Genomic DNA, 11847 nt, shown 5'->3' with positions numbered 1-11847 from the left:
GAACAGGGTTGTTTTTTCCAGCAAAACAACTTCAGGTCTTCAGCTTGCTGCAATTACCACATGGGGTAACAAATAAACACACTAAACCAGAGGCAATATAGTGAAAACGTTGTATTGTGACATGCTTTTCCAGTTCAAAATGTTGAAAGCATTTTTTTTTATTGAACAAATTATTAAATCCTACATGCAAAATTTTGAAAGCCTAAACTACATGTTAAAACAGCTGAACACATCCTATTCACACTTTATCTTGGGATCTTTCAAACGACAACTAACAGTCTATTAATATAACTATGACCAGCAGACTAATTTGGATGGACTTTAGCTCTTGAAAATACTCTATACAAGAGCACTAGTGATTCATTCACTTTTATTATTTTTTTTATTTTAATCACAAACACTATACAATCCGTATTGTAGGTGTTAAAACATGTATTTTCTTTAAAAAAGTTTAAGAAGTATTAAAACAGCTTTAACAGTGATAAAGTAGGCTTTATTCCAATTATTTGTGTTCAATTATTCAACACCAATTTTTACAATACCTAAATCTACTAAGACCTACTCCTTTTGGACCTGTGCCATCTGCTCTACCAGGTAACTTCCCAAATTACGAAATTTATAATTTTCCTCTTTAAAAATAAATTGTTGGAATTATTTATGAAGATGGCAGTGCTTAGACCCAGCCCACACATTTTATAAATATGTTACAACTACACACAGCACACAGCTTCACAGTTCATGCGATAGGCAGTGTCTAAAAAATCAGTTACTAACTTCCAAAAACATTTAAATATCTACGGTATTTAAACACAGTGTTTTCTAGTTTCTCATAAGAAAAGTAAGCTGTAAACATTTTTACCTTTAGTTCATGCCTTGTTTGCTAGGTAATGTGGACGTTTTTGTTGGTTTGTTGGGGTTTTCTTAATCTACAACCATTGGTGGAATAAATCTGTGTTCCCAAAAATATTACATTCCATGGATAAAGCACAAGTCTATTATATAACCATGTGATACAGATACAGAAAATGAACTACTGTATTCAAAAACATAAAACTAAAGATACTAAAACAGTCCATAGCTGTTAGAGCTGATGCTTTCAGAATACAGACCAACATTGTTACACTACAAATGTTCAAAAATAAGGCCTCTGAAATAAATATTTCCATTCTTTAAAAAAAGATATAATAAAAATGTACATCACATGGTCAATGTAGGTATAAAAATCACTAAGTTAAACCATTCTGGATGATGTATCTGAAGTAAAATGGCCTAGGTTTTGCTTCTGCCGTCGTCCTCTATTGTTTTTGGGGCATTTTCTGTTAAAAAGAGAAAGAAAAAGGCGGGCTGATTTCATAATGCCACATAAAATTAAGCTTACCAATAACACATTGACTTAATTTTCTGTACTTAACAGTAGCAAGGAGTCTATGAACTGGGCTGACTGGGGGGACGCTCCTGCTGTTTAGTACCGGACTGTCACCTGAGGATGTCTGTGGGACCCCAGATCACACAGAAGGGAGTTCTGCTTGGACTTGAGACTGAAACCAGCAAGGTGCTACATCCTTCAGCCTTGATCCAGCAAAACATGTACCACAGTGAATAATTGCATTTGCTTTACTTTGTATGTATTTCATACTTAAAATCCAGTGGATGGTAAGACTGGATCAATCAGCCTTTTGAAGTGCTGGACCTCCAGGTGCCCTGTTGCTCACGGCAGCCCCCCGAGACAGAGCCCACCCAGGACTCTCTGTGGGGTGACTAAGCGATCCCCTTCTTGCGGATGGACACACAACTAAGAAAGGATTGACAAAAGCCAGCAATTCTGGGCAGGACGGGACTTGCTCAGCCTGTCAGACAGTAGGCAATGCATGATGGAGCAGTCCTGCTGGGACACAGCAAGACAGACTGTCCCTGAGAGGCTGTGAGCTGGGGAACAGTCATAGGGAGTCTGAAAGAGGAGGGCTGCTGAAACACAGCCTTCCACACCACTGTTTTAGCCAGTAGGATGTTGAGTAAAAAAGGGATGACATCAACTGCATGAGCCAAATAACTCTTTTACATGTGCAGGAGGTCTTAGATATGTGTACCTCCACCTGCCATGTTGAACCTTACAAGAGAGATAGGGAAGGGGGTCTATATTGTTCGTTCACAGGGGTGTCACTCTGCATCACTAAATTTGGGAAGCCAAGCACTAACGCAGCAGCAGAAAGTTTTATGGCCCAATGTGACTGGAGCTGAAAAAGTGAAGGACGAGTTGAAGAGGAAAGGCAAGATGTGGCATGGATGCCCAAGTGTAGGACTTAAATGGTTCATGCACCTCTAAGGTAACTCAGTCATCCTTAATCTATCCCAGCGCCCTCAGGCCTCACTGGGTTCAAGTCTTTGATGAGCAAACTGAATCCCTTGTCATCAAAAAGAATCCATGGCTCTCATCTCTGTTTTCATACAGGGGAAGAGTCTGAGACAACCCAGAAACCTGAACTCTGTGCTTGTGCATCTTTACATTTCATAAAATAGGCTTCCATGGAGAGTGCCTAATAACGGGACTAGCTGCACATTAATTTTGAGAAAGCATGCATGGTGTGAGGGATACTTCTCTCTCTGTGTAACACCATTTACAGTGGCGCTGCAAGGAACAGCATCTTGTCAACCTCTCTGGTTTCACTGGGTGGAAGGAGGGGATCACAGCTTCTATAAGATAATTAGCAATGCCTGAATAACACTAGTAAAGGTCTAACACAGTAGCTGACTCTGTGGATGTGTTTCAAGGCTGATCTGTTCTGCTGTGTATTTGGTCTGGGGATTCAGAGTGGTTACTGGTGGTTTCTGAATTTAAACAAATGTCTGTTTTGCGACCAGGAAAAAAAAGGTGATAGGATGTTACATAATGCTTCCGCTTCAATCATTAGATATTTTTTATGTGGGTATTTTAGGATATATGTGAAAGTACATAAAATTTTGGGAGTCAAATATTTAAATACAGAAAAGCATATCCATACGGTGTGTATTTTTTCACTGTTCTTGTCTTTACCTACCTTGTTATGCACATGACAATTGCAACTATAATGGCAATCTGTACAGCTCCAATTATTGCTGCAATAAGGACATGCGTAAGCTTTTGTCTACTTGGGACAACATAAAGAATACTAAAGTCTGTCTTTTCACAGTGCTGTCCAGTATATCCTGATTCACACCTGAAAAAGAAAAGGAGTATTTAATGGAATCTGTAATTTGACAACAGTCCAATCATTTTGCAGATGAAATAAGGAGTCCAAGGTGACTCCAGCTGAGAAAGAGCTGGTGAGAAGGTGGAGGTGTGGTAATGCTTGGGTTGGGGAATGGTTTGGATTTCTGTGTCAAGAGAAGAGACAGAGCAGATATGCTCTGCTTTCCTGGATAAGGTTACCAGTGGCTCTCTGAAAACACATGGTGAAGGCCCTGATTTGAAAAAAGAAGTATGTGGGGTCATTATTAAATTGGGGCAATATTTAGGAAAAAATAAAGCAATTAGGTGAAATAAGTAGACAAGGATAAATGAAACACCAAGAAGCATGCTCATGAAACACAATGTGAGCATGCTCATTCAGCTTCAATGTCAATATGGGAGAGAAGTAACAAAGAGGAAGAGAACCCTTGAAAAATAGGGGAAAAGGAAGATCCCTTTTCAAGATGCAGCCTATGGAAGTGGAATCCTGCAAAACCTACTGGACAGAGCAGCATCAAACCCCCTCATGCCTTGTCACCAATCCAAAATTTGATGGAGGTCGGGTTAGAAAACCAATGGCCACAACTGTTCAAGTGTGAGTCATGGAAGAATCCATAAAAATTGGCCAGGGGTGGGGGAGAAATGGCTGGAGACAGAGAGAAGCAGCTGCTCTAAGTGGTATCTTGCATGAGCAAAGCAGCAGTTAGCTCAGTGAGAAACTTAGCAGAGCCTGCTCCTGATCAGCGACATGTGTTCAGGGAATGAGATGTGCCAGTGGTGAAGGTGGCAGTAGAACCACTGTCTAGAGGAATTCATGTCGCAAGGCAAAAGAGGCAGAAGCACAACAAGGAAAACAAGAGCCACCCAAGACACTGAGCTGGAGTCTGCAGAATCAAGGCCCATCACTTACATCCCAGAGCAAGTTACTGAGTACAGTTATCCTGTAAAACTGACTGATTGGAATGCATCATTAAAGGCAACTGAATCATACAACTGGGCTCTAGCTCTATAGTAGAAAGTTGGACAAGAAACATCACATGCAGGCAGAGAAACACTCCTTTTGTAAACTGGATCAGATAAACCCAAATGAAACACAAAATCAGTCTCATCCATCCGAAATCTTTGTACTAGGGTAGGAATTAATTCTGTTTGGAGGAATGAAATAATTACTCCACAGACCTTCCTACAACTGCTAATGCAACTCCTAATCCCTCTTTGCATGCAGGGATAACAGTTGGGGTTTACATGTTCATAATCTTGTGACTCTACTTTCTCCAGCCATGAGCTGCTGTGTAAGGAGCTCAGGCATGAAACAAGTTCCAATAGAGTAGAGTTATTAAAGAAAAGCCCCCATGTACTGTAAGTAAGCTCAGAAATGGCTGGGAAGGCAATCCAGACAAATATGTATTAGCATAGAAGAAGGAAGAGGATGGGGAACATGTTGGCAATCATGCAAAAAGAAACAATAATGAAGAGGACTCCTTGCTAGTGAAGAGGACTTGTTACTTTGCTTTTGTTTCATTAAAGAAGGTAACAGTCAAAGTGTGATCAATGTGAGAATTGCTTTAAAGCAAAGGGGGCAAAACAAAGCAGAGGAGGCACAAGTAATTTAAAGATGTTTCCTCAGAAACACTGAAGTGACAGGAAATTATTTCCGAGAAATATGGAATGGAGATTCAGGAGTATTGAATCCTGCAAAGGAGAAGTGCTTGTGTTAAGAACTATATTGGCGGTGGGATGAAGTACTAGGCACCAGTTTAAGTTACCTTAAATGTACCTTTAAATACCTTTAAAGCATTCTGCTGCATTAATATATAGCAAGATAATATAGCATTAATATAATAGCAACATAAAGAGAGGTCAGTATGGATTTATCAAAATATGCCGATCAGCCAATTAATTGAGATAGTGTAAAGAAGTTTAGATTTCTTTGCAAAGGGTTGAACTGTGCCTCCTTGATGCAGCCTGCCATAAGGACAGGGTAGAACTGCACTGCACAAGGCTGGCAGCAGGAGACAGACCAGAGCCCAGCTGTGCAAAGGCAGCTAAACTAAATGTAATATTGACTACTACAAAACCTTCCTCCACCTGCCTGATGGCAGTCCTGGAGGGCTGTTGTACAATGAGCAAGGAGATTCAGTGCCCCCAGTGAAAGCCAAAGTCATAATTTGCTCTGCACAGGCATTTTCTGCAGTTTTGTAGGTCATCTGATACCTCACACATATCACTACCAGGAAATGAGGACCAAATTAAACAATGGGTATGCTGCAGGTGTACGAGAATGCAAAGCATTTGAAAATAACAACTGCCCCTAGCGTTCAGCGTTATATTTTCCTTGCCAGAGAACGAGAGAAATTTTTTCTTTGATAGAAGTACTTGATTGCTACAGTGGATTGCTATCTGATATAAATAATTTTTTCTTAATAAGTCTGCTCCAATAGGAAACACCCATAAAGTACGAGACCATCAGTATTTAAATAGCAAAGTAAAGTCCAAAGGAGATCTGATACTTAGGGTTAAGAACTGACAGAAATTCTTGACTGGAACCACGTGAGGTTTGTTGTGCTAGGTCCAGTGCTGAGATACTGTTCAGGCTGTTTATATAAGTAATTAAAGGTAGTAATAGTAAATGTAATTATAAAAAAGAATTTAGAGGGACAGTAGATTAATTAAATTCATCAAAACATTTCCTATCGGTAATTATTAGAGTAATAATAAATATTTAAATGATTGAATAGTAATTGAATCATAAATGAACAAATCACTATATGATTAGCACCATCCAGAAAAGAATTCTGATAAATAAAAAAATCAGTTCATTCAGCCAGGAATGTTTTCCTTGAAATACCTCTACTTTGAATATTTTGAGGACAAATCCATCAGAAATTGTGTTAAACACAGCTCTAGATTAAAAGAATACTGTAATCAAATAGTGCTGCCTAATGCCCATCAAGATGACATTGGGGATGCACCCAGTTTCCCAAGAGAAGCAAAGCCATGTTGAGCTCTCTTGGTTCTACCAAAGGAAAGAGACAAAAAAATAAGTTCTATTGGAAAGGTGAAAATAAACAAGAAAGGGTCTTGGATGGGAAAAGAAATAATAGAAGCTTTCAAATGCTTGACAACCATACTGGATCTGCGTTTTGGGCTTCCTGCTCTCTGATAAGTCTGGAAACCCTTAAATCTTGACAGTGCAAAAACCCCTAAATATCTTCAATCGATAAAGATCAAGGGAGAAAATGTGATAGTATCTAATGGATTTACAGCTGAAGTTTCCAAAGCAAAGGAAAGCAAAGAGTTATAGTATCTTCAGCCACATTAATCTGAAAGTACAAGCTTGCAAGATAAAAGTTCAGGAGTGAAACCTCCTAATAAGTAGGGCACTACATGTTATTAAGAAGCGGCCTTTTTCTACAAACAACTTTTAAAATTAATTTTATTTTTTGAGGAAAACAAAGATGCAGAATTTAGTTGATGAGATGTAAAGAAAAAAATTATGTGGGAGCTAAGGAAATAAACTGGAACATTCAGATATTCTGGGAAACACTGAATGGCTTAATACTGAGTGCACTCAGCTGCTAGATTATACTGTAGACAAAAAGTGTGGCCTAAAGAATATTTAGCAATTTTATACTCTCTAGATGAAGCCTATTATTGTGAAGAAGGGCCATAAATGTTAAAAATAAGATATTGATACTCTAGAGAGAGTTTATGACAGGAGCAATAAATTTACAGACAGTATAAGAACAGACTAAGAGGTCAATGGGGAAAGCACAGTCATACAGAGAAGCCATGCAAGGTAAAGGCATATTTTTTTTCTCTAGATAGGACTTAGCAGCTGAAAATAAGAAAACTACACTGAGACCAGACTCCTCAGAAAATTCAGCTTCCTAACTACCTGACAGACCAAGCCTCTCATCTGAGCACTATCTCCTGCACGACTGGAGCAACTGGGAGTTCCCACAGCACAGGGATATGGCTCCTGTGCCACTGCTTAGGTAACTGCAAACTGATACATGCTGTAATTATGTCTAGAGAGCATTTTGATTAAGCTTTACAGCAATTTCAAGCACATTTTGGAGACATGCAGGACTTACCGGCAGGAAGCCTTCTGAGTGGAATAAATGAATTCACATTTTCCATGTATACAGTAGCCATTGAAGCTTTCTGAACAAGGTATGTGGTTTCCAATGTAAATGTCTTCTCTTTGATCACTGGCATCTTGAGAAGAAATAGACATAAACCATTATAAATGGCTGTATGATATTCATTAAAAAATCTCAACTAAGAATAGCATATCCTTAAAAACTTGTAGTGAATAAAGGAATACAGAATAATAAAGCAAAGGCTTGAGAGTGAAGTTTCAGAGGCACCTACAGAGATGTACTGCACTGAAAAATGATTCTGAGAGACATCTAAATATGCTTCTTATGTCAGGTTTCTCAAAAGGAGAAAAGTATTCATGACACAAAACCAACCAACGCATGAAGATCAGCAGATGACATTGGGGCAAAGAGTTAGTATGTATATACAGAGAGCTCTCTCCCATGTCTAAACAGAGGAAAAATACCTGAAGGGTTAGAAAGAAGCTGGACCACATTTTATGATTACTGGGTAGAAAACAACTCAATAAAGCCCAGATCTGACTGGTATTGCCAGTCGTTATAGCTGAAATCAAACACACTACAATAGCGGTCTTCCTCAGAGAAATGCTTTTATGGAGAGGGAACTTCAAAATATTGAAATGAGCTTAAAATACCCATTCTTTTGGGAAGTGTACTGGCTTTGGCTGGGATGGAGTTAACTTTCTTCATAGCAGCCCCTACGGTGCTGTGTTTTAGATTTCTGGCTGAAACAGTGCTGATAACACACCAGTGTTTTGGCTGTTGCTGAAGGGTGCTTGCACAGCCTCCAGGCTTTATCTGCTTTTCACTCTGCTTCTTCTCTCAGTGAGTGGAGTGGGCTGGGAGTGAGCAAGAGCCTGGAAGGAGACACAGCGAGGACAGCTGACTCCAACTGACCAAAGGGTCAAATATTCCCTGCCATATGACATCATGATCAGCAATAAAAACTGGGGTTTTGGTCTTTCCAAGGTGACAGTTGCTCAGAGACCATCTGAGCATCAGTCTGCTGGTGGGACATTGTGAGTGATGGCTTTTGCATTGCTTGGGATTTTTCTCTTTTTTTTCCTTCACTTCTTAAACTGCTTTTATCTCGACCAATGAGTTTTCCTTGTGTCTCTTCTGATTCCTTCCTGTGGGGAAGGTGGAGGTGAGCAAGTGGCTGGTGGGTGCTTAGTTGTTGGCTGGATCAGCCCAGCACAGGAAGGTAGTCCCTTCTGCCCCAACATCTTTCATGCTTCTATCATGTTACTAAGACTATCTAAAGCTGTGTACATTTTTAACCATTCTTTCCCCAAAATTTTTCTGTAAAAAAGTCCTAAACACAGAAGTTGTTATTTCATAATAAACTCTAAAGAGCAGGGATCTAAAGATGTGAGCATAATTGTGGAATTATGTTCATTTCCATGGCAACAGACTATAGCGTCACAAATACAAGATTATAATGAACCACAGGTGCAAAGCAAAAAGGGACTGCAAAGAAGAAATCTCCTATACAACTGCAGATATTTGAAATAACACCAACAAGAAAGAGAGTGTATTTATACAAGAAAAAAAAAGGCATACTGCTGTTTTAGGTTTTCCCTGAACATTTTCTGGAATGTTTTCTACTTTGTTCCAGGAGAAAAAAACCAAATAACTATTAGAGGTTTTAGATATAAGGAAGTCTGTTGGTTCAGGCTGTGCTTCAAAGATACAGAAGACTTGATACAAGGAAAAAACATTGCCTAATATTGACAACATGTCCACCACTGCCCTGATGGAATAGACTATGTCATGGCATGTCTAAGAAGATGTCTCATCCCAAAATTGTTGCCTCCCTCCTTCTCCAAGCAGTTAATTAGTCACATCTGGTCCCAATCAAAGGCTAGTAATAAGCTGTTTATTAATTATATTATTTATTAATTATATTAGTCTGTTCAGATAGGTGCGCCATGTCTGGTTTTAATGTATGTACTAATACAAAATGTGAGGCTTAGTGAAAGATGCGTCCCCTGAAAGGTGGCCATGTTGTCATGGCCACCCAAGTCAGAGGCAAAACTTGTATTAAGCAAAGAGATGTTGTTAAATGCAGGAGGTGATTCTCAGTGTAAAAACAGACATTTGCCCACCTATTGATGAGAAACTATTTTTAATCTGAGAGGCCTGCTAGACCGCTTCAGAGCTTCAAAGTGAATGACTCAACTGGTGTAGGAGCCTTGAAAGAGTGACTGGATATAAGAGTTCAGGTACTTCACCAGAAGGAAGAGGCAGGCACAAAAACTGAAACCCCGATGCTCATCTTGGTACAACAAAACCAGCAAGGCAGCTGAACCTGGGAAGAAAGACCTTTCTGATGTAACTTTAGGTAACTACTTGCACTGCAGGAGAAAGAAACTGTCATGGCTGTGGTTCTAGAGACTAGAAGGTATTATACATTCAGAGAACAGGGTTTAACAAGAGTATCTCACAGGAATTTAAAGCAAAAGCAAACAGATAGAAGTGTGTACTGTTCTCTTATCCCGGAAGAAAAAGTTGTTCAAAGTAGTTCACTTCAGGCTCTCACTATCTAAAAAGACCTGACTACTGCATAAAAAAATTTCAAAACAATTATTTTGCACAAGGTATAATCCTTCTGTGCACATCATTTGCTGAACTTGAGACTGCTGAAGCTATACACATTAATAATAATAATAATTATATGCAATTTTTTTCCACTAACTAGATTTCAAGGGCAATTTATATGCAATGAATAAAAGGCTGTAACTTCTTCTGAATAGGAACCAAAAGTGGTGTTTCATTACATCACATAATAAGATGTATATTCCATTTGGTGCTTTTTATGCCTTCATAATGTAAGTGAAAATTGACATTAAATCATTCCAACTGGTACATCATATGGAGTGAAAAGAAGAGAATTTGTTAAAAAATAAAAATATATGGAGCTTTTTGGCACTGAAAAGCTTTTCAAGAAGAACACAAGGAATGTTGAAAGCCATGGTGGGACAGCTTTACTCTGGGAGGCCATGGGAGTGCAAAACAAGTATAATGTCAAAAAAACCCCCTAAAGATCAGAGCTAACGGAGAAGATACCAACCCCTCGCAACAAAACCTGAATTAAGACCAGCACCGAGAAGAAACAACAGCGAGTTATGGTCATTAGTGATTATCCTCCTGTGCAGAATGGAAGCACTCACCTGCAGATCAGATCCTCTTTTCAGGGAACTTTACTGCCTCCCTGGGGCATGAATTAGGGATGTCACCACAAGACTGAAGAGCTTAGTACAACCTTCAGACTACTATCCATTCCTGCTCTTTCACATGATGTAGCAACAATGATGTAGCAACAAAAAGTCTGAGGTCAATCAAGACATTTCAGAGCCCTGAGAAGTATGCTAAAAATTTTGGGAGCACAGGTAGTGTTTTCATCAATCCTCCCAATAATGGGGGAAGACATTGGAAGAAACAGGCAAACCCAGGATATCAATACCTGGCTCTGGGACTGGTGCTTCACCCAGAACTTTGAGTTTTTAAACTATGGAAAACCCTTTGAGACACAACGTATGCTGGGGCCTGATGGGTTCCACCTGTCCCAAAGGGGAAAATGCATCTTTTGACATAAGATGGTGGGACTGATGAGAGACCTTTACACTAGAATCAGTGGGGGAAGGGGATACCAACAGGATTGAGGTAGGTGAGCCAAGGGTTGGCATGGCATCGCCTGAGGGTGGCAATGCCGGGGGAACATTTGCACTGCTCCTGGGAGCACAGAGGGCTCAGAAGTGTATCTGAAATGGTTGCACACCAACACACACAGTAAGAGAGACAAACAGGATGAACTGGCAGCATTGGTCAGCTCCCAGAACTACAATGTCATTGGTATTAGTGAGACTTGGTGGAATAAGTTCCATGATTGGAGTGCTGGGATGGAGGGCTACAGGCTGTTCAGGAGGGACAGGCAGGGCAGGCAAGGTGGAGGTGTAGCCCTGTATGTAAGGGAGAGGTTTGATTGTACAGCCCTTAGTGATGATGTGGTTGAGAGCCTCTGAGTGAGGGTTAGGGGGATGGAAAACAAGGAGATACTGTAGTGGGTGTCTACTACTGATCACACAGCCAGGATGTAAGCACCGATGAGTTATTTTACAGGCAATTAGGAGAAATTTCTGTATTGGTAGTCCTTGTCCATATGGGAGATTTCAACTTCCTGGACATCAACTGGGAATATCTTGCTGTGACGAGCAGATCTTGGAAATTCTTGAGGTTTGTAGAAGGTGTTAACTTCTTGTCACAAGTACTCAGTGAGCCAACTAGGAAAGGTGCCCTCCTAGACCTGCTATTTGCGGATAAAGAACTTGTGGGGGATGTGATGGTAGGTGACTGTCTTGGCCACAGTGATCATGAAATGGTTGAGTTTAAAATTTTCAGTGTAATGTGAAAAAAGGACAGCAGAGTTGCTACCCTGGACTTCAGGAGAACAACCTTTACACTACTCAGGGAGCTATTTAGCAGAGTACCCTGGGAATCTTCTTTTGAGCGTTTAGG

At 39.9% G+C, this 11847-nt stretch overlaps 1 protein-coding gene across 1 annotated transcript in view; it reads right to left on the bottom strand.

Annotated features, from left to right (window-relative positions):
• Positions 1–96: 96 nt before the first annotated feature.
• TMEFF1 (transmembrane protein with EGF like and two follistatin like domains 1) overlaps positions 97–11847 on the bottom strand; it is a 125792-nt gene continuing 114041 nt past the window's right edge. Inside the window, exons 8-10 of the mRNA XM_074876298.1 lie at positions 7303–7426; positions 3036–3194; positions 97–1316 (exon numbers count right to left, since the gene is read on the bottom strand). Coding sequence (XP_074732399.1) covers positions 1232–1316; positions 3036–3194; positions 7303–7426 — 368 coding nt within the window. The 3' untranslated portion in view covers positions 97–1231. The remainder of the gene's footprint in view (positions 1317–3035; positions 3195–7302; positions 7427–11847) is intronic.

The sequence above is a fragment of the Strix uralensis genome, chromosome 1 (assembly GCF_047716275.1).
Source record: "Strix uralensis isolate ZFMK-TIS-50842 chromosome 1, bStrUra1, whole genome shotgun sequence".
In the NCBI taxonomy this organism is placed as follows: Eukaryota; Metazoa; Chordata; class Aves; order Strigiformes; family Strigidae; genus Strix; species Strix uralensis.
Note: the sequence above shows the minus strand (reverse complement) of the source record. Positions and strands in the feature narration are given on the sequence as shown.